General features: G+C 39.3%; 1 protein-coding gene across 1 annotated transcript in view; it reads left to right on the forward strand.

Moving 5' to 3' along the window:
- The first annotated feature begins 2449 nt into the window (after positions 1–2449).
- INO80D (INO80 complex subunit D) overlaps positions 2450–10620 on the forward strand; it is a 24284-nt gene continuing 16113 nt past the window's right edge. The window contains exons 1-3 of the mRNA XM_010021546.1: positions 2450–2812; positions 2932–3178; positions 8941–9689. Of these exons, the coding sequence (XP_010019848.1) occupies positions 2961–3178; positions 8941–9689 (967 nt within the window). The 5' untranslated portion in view covers positions 2450–2812; positions 2932–2960. The remainder of the gene's footprint in view (positions 2813–2931; positions 3179–8940; positions 9690–10620) is intronic.

A 10620-nucleotide genomic window follows, 5' to 3' on the forward strand; every position in this document is an offset into this window, starting at 1 on the left:
TATTGCACTAATTGATTCCCATCAGGATTTTTAACATGGTTATATTTGCATGAGCTTCTCTAAGTGTATATATAGACCAAAAAATTGATGTTCAAGCTCATTGATTTCCCTGAGGATTATTGTCAGTATTTTTGCTTAAATGTTTCATATGGTATTGTACTTGCACCCTGTATCTTTTAGACAAACAAGAAGTAAAATACTATGCCTCCTTGACATAGTCAAGTTATATGCAAAAATAAGACTTAATTATGAGTTAAATCCAAAAGTAAGGGGGCACAAGAATAAATCCAGAATTATAGTGGCTGTAAACTGTTGAGCAGTTTCTTTACAGAAGCTTAACAGAGGCACATCAGGTATGCATTCCTTGCTGGTTGCTTTGGAATGTTCTGAGGTACTCTTTTTCTTTGGTCTGCTGCTTGATAACCTTCAGAAAAGAAACGTTGCTGGGTTGTGAAGAAGAGGAGAAGGTCATTGATCTGTCAAAAACTCTGCTAAGCATGGTAGTAGCTTAAAAGAAGGTGGTAAATAAAACAGAAATAGCAGCATGTGAGTCACTCCAACTGCAAGATGTGCTTGTTCTGTCAAATTTTTCATCCTGTCCAGTATGCCACCAAATACAAGCTTCAGTTGTGTGTATGGGATGGAATTAGTTAAGACAACCTTTTTCCTGCCATAGTAATGGAGGAGGCTGTGTCTCAAGCATACAGAACCCAAACCTAGATCACAGCTCCTGTACTGAGCACGTCACCATGGGATTTATGTTTTCCTTTCATGTTGTTGCTGAAGTGTGTGTCAGTATCTGCCTTAACAAAGGTGTCTGAAAGGATTATTTGGTTCCTAGCATATGCCAAAGAAGAGAGAGTTCCCTCTTTCCATTCTGTCGGTATGAAAAACATGACCAACAGTGAACTTTATTGTTCTTAATACCAATGTGTTGGAAAGGGTCACACTCCAGTGATTGATTTCAAATGTATATAGTATGTGCTTCATACTTGCATGTACTCATGATGCTTGCACGCATTGAGGGAAGTTGGGGAAGGTGATTGGAACTGGATTAGATGTCTGTGCTTGTGTTGTGGCTATCCAGTGTAAACAAAGCGGGAGGCCTCTACCCCTGGTGGGGTGTGCTTGCATGTGTGCGTGGAAAGGGAACTTTGTATATAGAGGAAATACAAAATGATCCTTATTACTGTCAAATGATTAATCAGGTCACTTGGCGCTAGTTATGTTCTGTAGTGCGTCTCCATTCTGTGTGCTGTGCATGCTGCACGTGTGCATATACAGCTGTTTCAGTAATTTTAAGTGTGTTTTTAGATTTTTAGTAGTCTTCCGTCTGTCTGCTCCTACAGCTAGATATATGCTAATGAAAGGCCTGCTTTATACAGGTTACTGTTAGAGGTGTGATAGGGTGTTTTGTTTTGGCTTGGTGGCTTAAAGTTGCTTTTGTAGATCCTCCAGTGCCATAGTGCTTTTCATTTTCTCATGGTACGTTTATGCACTGGAAAGTGAAGCCTTATACCTTCACAAGAGGAAGTTGCATCTTTCCTGAATAGTCTGTGTAGGTTCCCTCCTTGCACTCATGTCCTTGACGTTGCAGGCCTTGGGAATAAGTATGCTGATTGAGGTGGTAATCTGTACATTTGTCACATGCCTCTGATTTATAATGTATTTCCTGATTATCACTTCTGTGTATGTTCATTTGCTTGGTATATGCCACGTGAAACTGAACTGAATGATGACTATACCATCTTTAAAAGAGTTTATTCCAATGCTTTCAGGAAGGCCTTTCTAAACTGCCTTTTGAAGGCTAAGCTGAGTGTAGCTGAGTAACTGCAGAATATGTGTACTGTTAATTTTATTTGAAGCTACTTTGATTTTGTTTGTTTTCTTTGTTTGTTTGTTTGGCTTCTTGTTTGTTTGGTTTTTTAAAAGATGATTGCCAAAGACTCCATAGTTTTGGGAAATGAAAAGTACCTTATGATTGCATGGATTTGCACCATAGGAGTCTATTTTAGAGTGGGGAAAAAAACCCAGTCTCTTGCTGAAATATTTCAGCTCTACTGGCATTGATGGAAGTACTTCCTCTGACATTATTAATGCTCACATTTACCTAACATTAGTACAAGGAGGCAGGAGAAGCTCTGAAGAGGCATGATGACCTCAGGAAAGACTGCATATTGATGCTTGCAGAAGCTGTGGGCAACCGCAGAATCTGAAGACTGTTTATCAGTAATGGTCTTCATGGTAAAGAAAGCTTTAAAAAAAAAAAAAGGCTTTCTTGTACTGCCTGATGAAATTAAAATTTTGCAGAGCAGGGATAGTCACCAGCCTTTTTTGTAAGCAGATACTTAAAGTAAAACCTCTGCATTCAAATGGGTTAATTATCATTCAACTTGATTCCTGAAAGCAAGTGATCTAATCTGACGCTTAACCTTTTTCAACTTGTAGCTTCCAGTTGCTTTCTGGTAGATGAGTGGAGTTTTGTTTAACAGTTTCAAGTGCGGTGGCGGTAGCATTATTCCCCTCCCAGTAATTTCCTTTCATGGTTTCCAAAGATCTGTGACTACTGATTGAAAACTATTGTGCTAGCGGATTTGGCTTATTGGGTGGTAGCTGAACCACAGGTTTAGTGACTGCACCTGACCACTTAGTTATTAAGTAGCAATAATATCTATTTTATTCTGTCTGACTTTGACCTTTTTGATATTTTCCTTAGACAATCTGCTTCATCTTGATTCATCATCATTCCAGGATAGAGGTGTCCTTGGGGCTCTCTCTTAACACTGATATGGTACAGAAGATTTAAAATCAGGTATTGGTTTGAGTCCCTCTTTCCCACCAAAATGAAACACACGATCTAGAACTGACTGCTTGAATGCTTTTTTTTTTTTTTAACTTATGTGATTTGTCTTAATATTTTGGTTCTTTCAGCTGATGTTCACAAGGAATAGAGTCACGTGATGTATGAAGGCAAACACATACACTTCTCTGAGGTTGACAATAAGCCCTTGTGCTCATATAGCCCCAAACTGTGCAAGCAGAGGCGACTTAACGGCTACGCCTTCTGTATCAGACACGTTCTGGAGGACAAGACTGCCCCCTTCAAGCAATGTGAATATGTGGCCAAGTATAACAGCCAACGCTGCACCAACCCCATCCCCAAATCTGAGGACCGTAGGTGAGTTGTGGTTACCGATTATGAAGTGGTAAGTGGCTGGGACATAGGCATGAGCTTTCTTTTAAGATGCTGCCTGGTTTCAGAGTGAGGGAGGAACTGACCTGGGTGAATTGAATTCCAGGATGTTCCTTTGAGGGTTTTGTTTTGATGCTAGTAAACTGTATTTTATTTTCTCTGTGAGCCAAGTACTCAGGAGGCAGTAACGTGCTCCCAAGGAAGTTTCTGGGAGTTTTTTGCTTTTCTCAAATTCACTATAAACTGTGGATCAAACCTGCTATGCACTACCTGCTGTTCTAATTAATTTGCTCTGTCACTCACAGTATATGCTCTTAGAAAGGCCTGCTTGTTTGGCCAGCTGTGCCAAACGCACACTTCCATCTGCTTTTTCATGACAAACAGTTGAAAATGCATACCTTCTGGGCTTAGGGAACAGTGACACATGGGAGCAAATTCAGACTTACAATTCAGTGTTTGTGCTTTGGTATTGGTATGTAGTCTTGTATTACTGGAATAAAATGAATATTACTTGCTAACAGATGAACCAGCTGGGAAAGTGCTGTCCACTCCCATTTCTTCTTTGCTTCCCCCCTTCCTCTTCCCCTCTCTTCCCAAATACAGACACCCAAGGTGCCCAAGTATTAAATGCCTTGCAAGAGAGAGTACTTGCAGTTGTTGGAGAGCAGGGAATTCAAACCAAAGTTACTGAATTGCAGCCCATATTGTAACCACAAGGGCATTCTTCCTTCCTTTTTAAGATTTCATGAACACCAGTGTCATTGGTGTTGATTGGGTTGAAATAGTAGAATTTGTCTTGTCTTGACTGCCAGGTATATAACTTCAATTTTTCAGAGTCATTGTTGCAGGCTTTGGCAGTAACACAGTATTTAATTAATGTGTATGTTAACTATCTGAGGCTTGTTCTGTTAGAAATGATTTTTTTAGCCTAAAATATAAACAAAATATGCCAAAAAAGAGTCAAGCCACTGTTCACTGACCTTTCACATTATGAGCTGCTATTCACTAACCTTTTGCATTATTAGCAGTGTTCCCACTGTGCCCTACATATAACTTCCTTCTCAGCTCACAGCTCCCTCTCTTGTCTGAAACAACAGTTGGACTGTGCTCTAAATTAACTTGCACTTCACCTGCCATTTCAGTTGAGGAGACTGATGAAGTGAGAAAAAAACATGAATGTTTGTCAAAAGCTGTAGGGCAAATGCTCAAATGGCACAAGATGAATAACTTTAAGCTGTAATTTGACAGTCGGTGACTGTTTCTTTGCTGCTGTACAATTGAGGCTCTTTGGAAATAAGCTTGCAGAAATGATCATGGAAATTGTTAGCACAAATGGTATGCTGTAATTTCAGATGCAGGAGCTGATTGAAGCAGAGTTGCTGTTTACCAAGGGTCATACTTAAAAACAATAGAAATAATACTACTTAATGACACTTTTTTAGGTCTCATATGTTGCCATGGAATTTGAGATTTTTCTTTACACCTTGAATTGAGTTCACACTTTGTTCTTTTTGATTTTTCTCAAGTTAAAGTGAAGTGTGGTCATGACATCTGGTGTATGTTATATTAGAATAATTCAATTGCATGTCGAGTGTCATATTACAGTACTTGAAGAGGACAGCAGGTGTCTGAAGGAGAAAATAAACTTTTAATTTCAAATGAGAGGATGTGATAGTTTGAAAGAATATTTTAGATGACTGCTTCTTAGGGCAGAGCTTCATTTTAACAATAAAATTTAATGAATGCTAGTGATAAGACTGTGCCTGCTATAAACTTCTTTTTTTTTTTTTTTTGGCAGGCAAACCTCTATCTGTTTCTTAGGTGACTTTTTTCACACTCCATTTGATATAAAGATCTTTGCTATGTCTGAGGTCTTCACTTGTAGCTTTTAATTTTCTGTGTACAAAATTGCTGTCAGATGGTCATTTTGTCACAGTTTTAGACATGTAACTGTACATGATCAGAAGTAGGCTGTATGATGCTCTGACAGCTATCTTTCTGTATACTTTTAAAAGATGATAGAAAGAAGAGTCTTAACAGGACACATGCATTATATGCCAAAAGCTTCGTAGTCTGTCCACAGATAATTAAAAAAAATTATCACTTGGCCCCAGACAAATGAGATGCTACCAGCACAAAGATGTTTAATGTGCTCCTATATTACTAGATTTCTTATTAACCATTAACATTCTGCAAATGAAATCTATTTATAGTGCATGACTTCGCTGCCTTATTTGAAGTCTAGTTTCTCTATTCACTATCTTGCTTTTTTTAAACAATCCATATAGGCTGATACAGACATGGGTTCTGATCTGTATGTCCTCTGAATATGTTTCCTAATTCTTTCTTATCCAAATATATGCATAGATACTGAAGTTCAGCTTTACTTTTAAGTATAGGGTTATTACAGTTTAGCTGGGTTAAATGTCATTTTATCTTTAATTCTTCTCTTTCAAGAGAATCTTTAAAATATTTTGTTAATATGCAAGATGCTCTCCAGTTTATTTTGATCTTCCTTTAAATAAGGGGCAGAACTTGATATTTGTCGGGGATGTACTGGGAAGCAGAATGGAGTTGTGTGTGGAGTGCCATGCCCTGGGATGTACTGGGAAGCAGAATGCAGTTGTACATGGGAAACTGTCCAGCTGAAGCTTTCAGAGCCTGTTACCTTTTGTGTGCCTCATGTTACGATAGTTTTAATGGATATTGACCCACTGCTTTTACTATACGTGCTGACTGCATTCCACCTCACCTGCACACAAGAAGTGCCTTTGTCACTGAGTAAGGAGGGGTGGGAAAAACTTTATTAGATATTCAGTGAATACTTTTAATTGAGAATAACTCACAGGCAGGTCACAGAAGTGACAAATTGAGCCACTAAGACAGTCACATTAGAATTGTCTCTCAGAGGGACAGCTTGACCATAACAGGTTTTACCCTCAGAGCTGCATGAAAGGGCCTGTGCTATTGCAGATGCTATTCCAGTCTTCCCAGTAATTTGCCTTCCACGGTTGTGGTTTAAACCGAGCCAAAACACAGTGTCGTACCAGCTACATGGAAGAAAATTAACTATCGCAACCGAAAACAGGAAAACTACTACTGCCTTTTCTGGCATTACGTCTGATCCAAAATGTTTATTGCCTTAAATCAGCTGGCTATAGACTGGTTCCAGCAGAGTCAGTTAATCTCTGCAGCACCGTGTGAAGTCAGAGCCAGTTTGGGCCAGGGCCAACTAAAAAGCCATCCTAGAACTTGGAAGGATGGGGAGGTGGCTGTGTGTGCCTGCCTGGCTCTGCATGGGACTAGCTAGAGCCTGACAAGGCCAGGGTTGGGTTAGTGCTAATAAATTATGTCTAGTCAAAACTACCTGTGTGTAGTCTTCTCTGGCCAGAGAGAGAAAGACCTAAGCAGTCTTCACAGTTTCTTCTTGTTTCTTTTACTTCAAGGTGTATCAGCCTCGGTTATGCTGAAAGGGAGAGAGATGATAGATCCTAAAGCACAGAGCCAAGTCAATGTGTACTGGAGTCTGCAAGTGCTTGTAATCTATATTTTCATTATGTTGTAGCCTGACATCTATGAGTTAGTGTCCTGCTTAAGATAGAGTTGGTGCAGTGATGCAGTATGGTCAGTTGTAAGAGCCAAAGCTTTATTCTGTGCCATATAAAATTGATTCCGTTATAGTAAAATGAACAAGCAAAACCCTTACTATCATTAAACTCAGAGAATGTTATCAAGCTTCTTACCTGTTTATTCACCTTTGCTATTATTTGCTTTCTCTTTGTTTTTCACAGTGAAAACACACTAACTAGTTTTACCTTCTCACATTGGCACAAGCACAAGATGGCAATATTTAAGTTCTGAACAATAGAAGGGAAGCACTCACATGGAGCAAGCCTCTTTTTGTTGGAATTAGAGGGGAAAAAATTTCCTTCTGTTTGTTTTGTCCGTTTATTGTTTTTCCTTCTGTCACACTAAAAGTGCAGTTGCAACTGATCTCAGTCTTGTTGAAACAAAATACTTTAAAAGTGCTTAATTTTAATTATGGGAGTAGTGCTGTTGTCTTTAAGGAAAACTTTGTCGAACCCTCATCATACAGTTTTATTTTTAGAAGTGTGTATCTCACTATGAATTTACAGTATTCCAATGTGTTCTAATAAGGAGTCCCTACATCACTGGCTTTCAGCTTGCCTCATCTAGACTTATTTATTACTTACAACTTAATTATTGAGACAATAATAAGTAGCTGTACTTTTCAGCCTTTTCTGATTTATGAGTCCTTATGGGTGTGGATGCCTCAAGAAGCTACATATATGGAGATCATTAAGGAGCATATATGAATTTGCTTTTTTGTTTACCTTTTATGGATCCTTTAGAAGCAATTCCCACATTGTTTCTTCAGGGGTTGTTCAACAAGTTGGAAGTGACTAAACTGAAGTGTTAAATCTTGTGGAGGGGGTTGATTTGGGCTTTTCTGACATTTGTTCTCTATGAAGACCAGGAATAATTTCATTTTAACCTATTTGTTAAAGAAAAAACCCATTACTTTTCTCTGATTCATACTGACTGGATTTTAAAAAATACCTTCATGGGTATTTCCTTATCTTGTCCATAAATACACTGATGCAGACAAAAAAAAACCCCATATCTTTGTTTTCATCTATAAGCTGCACATTATAGATGGGATCCTGCAAGGGCAGAAGTCTCATTGCTGGTGGCATTCTACAGAGGCCAGAGGGCGTGCCTGTGTGAAACAGGAAAAGGATCAGATCATGGTTTCTACATTTCTATTAACTGCTTGTTTTAATCAAACAAATATCAATTGTTTACTACTTAGTATGTTTTTTTTTTTTTAATCTGTGGCCAGAAATTGCAACTCTTTCCTTTTAATTTTCATCACAGACTTTCAAAGACTTTTCCATTTTTTTTTACTTTTAATAACATGACTTTCAAAGCTTTTTTTTTTTTTTATATACATTAGAAGAGCTTAAAATCCATGTTTGTGTATTGTATGTATAAGTGCTCCTGTCATTGTGTAAACATTTTCTAGCAGCAGAGAACTTCTTTTCAGCTACATTTTTGTTTGAGGAACATTCAGCTAATCCGGTGGCTACAAAATTCATCATGTTAAACTACTAAACCAGAATTTAAATATTTATGCTTCTTGTTCATCAGGAGCAAATAGTGACCCTTCTCAGCAGGCGTTCGTAGTGAGATTGTCTATATAAGAAACTGCTCTCTACTACGGTGGAATTCCTAATAATAATAATGTGTTTATTGATGAAAATGTTACTACTTCCAGTGAAAGTACAGCCAAATGGAAGGAAGTAGTCTTCAGTGTACTTTTCCTTGGGAGCTTTTCAAATGATCAGAGTTAATGGCTTGAGTTCTTGCTGGTTTAACTGTCACACAGTCCATTTGTTTTGTTCACTTTGTTTTGTGAGTATTTATCCTGTTAGAGAGTAAAGATTTTGAATGGTTTTGTGGGAATTTCTTATAAGTAATGAATGAAGACTTTTATATCTTAAGATTACGAATTGTCACTTGCATAAGTTTTAGGTTTTTGTTACAGGTTGGGAACACCATACTTATCTGTTGTATTAGAAGCAGTTATGTACACTTCTTATAAAACCTCTTGTGTTTCGATCTATATTCACATGAAACAGGGGTTTCCCTTTAGCAATGTCTGTTTTCTTCAGATTTTACTTACAGGAGTTGAGTTAATCACTGATTGCTTTTACTTTTCAAAGGTACTGCAACAGCCACCTGCAGGTACTTGGCTTTATACCGAAAAAGGAGAGGAAGAAAAAGAATGATCCCATAGAGGAGGTAAAGGTCAGGCATCAGATGGATGCTATGGCCTTCAGTCTGACAGTGCCCACCCTGGCCTTGAAGATGCCCAATGGACTGGATGGGATGTCCCTCTCCCCTCCAGGGGCTAGGCTTCCTCTCCACTACCTGGAGGCAGAATTAGAAGACCCCTTTGCTTTCAATGAGGAGGATGATGACCTAAAGAAAGGGGCAACGGTGAGGAAAAAGTTGCAGAGCAAGTTGGCTCAAAACCGGCAGCGCCAGAGAGAGACAGAGATTTTAAAAGTTCGCCAAGAGCACTTTAGCCCCCTTCCTGCACCTTTGCAGCAGCAGCCTCTGCAGCAGCAGCACTCCCATCTGCCACCTTCATCAGCTTCGTTAAAGCCGACAGGGCTACCGCAGGGCATAGTCTGCAAGTCACCTCAACCTCCGAACACCAGCCTACCAATGCAGGGAGTGGCACCCACCACACACACTATAGCACAAGCGCGGCAGTTGTCTAACAAGAGACCTCTGCCTCTCCTGCCACCCACTAGGGCTCCTGTCACAGACCCTCCAAGGACTGATCGGGTCCTCATGAAAGCCACAGCCTTCTCTCCGCACTCGTCCTGCATGAGCCGGCTACAGAGACTGGTGAAACTGTGCACTCGAAAACAGCAGCTGGACACTGATCTGTTTCCACATTTAGGTGGGTAGATAATAGATGCACTGCTGCTTCATTTTTTAAACTTGAAACCAAAAGACAGAATGGAAATGTCTTCCTAGCTGTGTCCTGCATTTGTGTGTTGCGCTGACAAATAACTCTGACCAGGTAATCTCTCGATGTTCTCTCTAGCCCTAAAGTGCTCAGGGAATGCCTGGAGCCATCCAATATGGTTTACAGCATTTTGGTTGTTTCTTAATGTTCTGTTAACCATTTGGGAAATCAAACTGAAGTGTAGAAAACATTGTTTGAATGATACAGACGTTGTATAGCAGGTTTGCAGCTCAAGTAGTAAAGCTGGTGCCAGCTGTACCTACACAAGTGAACAAGGTTAGACTGAGTATTAGCTGTGTGACAAATGCACATTACAAAATGAGTGAAAGTAGAAGTTTGGAGATTTGGTCCATTATTATCTGCAAATCCAAGTTTCCAGTTGACTGGGAAAATTGGAGCACAAGAGAATTTTTCTTGACTGGGCCCACTGGTGTACAGAATATGGATAAACAAAAGCAAAAGACTACTGCAGGAGGGCAGCACCGTTACAGAAGATAATTGGAGGAGTGGGGTCTCGTCCACATTCCAGAGCAGGAATAGTTTCCTTCTTATTATCTAGACATCGTTACAACCACTTGCTGCTTGAGAAAATGTTAGTTAATATAACCAACTTGTTGCTAGGGTAGTAGTGCTCGCTAAAGATTTTGAAAGGCAGTTGATCTTGTGGCTTATATGTATGATTATGAATACAGACCTAGGTAGACCTAGCCAGACATGTTTTCTCCCTCACCCTCCAAAGTCACCTTACTTTCCTGCTTAGTTTTAGATTGTAGTTTTCTAACAAGTGAAATACTGATAGTGATAGGGGAAACAGGAATCAGTGGGTGATATTAGAGCAGGGATGCGCATTATGCTTGGCTTT

This window comes from Nestor notabilis, unplaced genomic scaffold (assembly GCF_000696875.1).
Source record: "Nestor notabilis isolate BGI_N333 unplaced genomic scaffold, ASM69687v1 scaffold26769, whole genome shotgun sequence".
NCBI lineage: Eukaryota > Metazoa > Chordata > Aves > Psittaciformes > Psittacidae > Nestor > Nestor notabilis.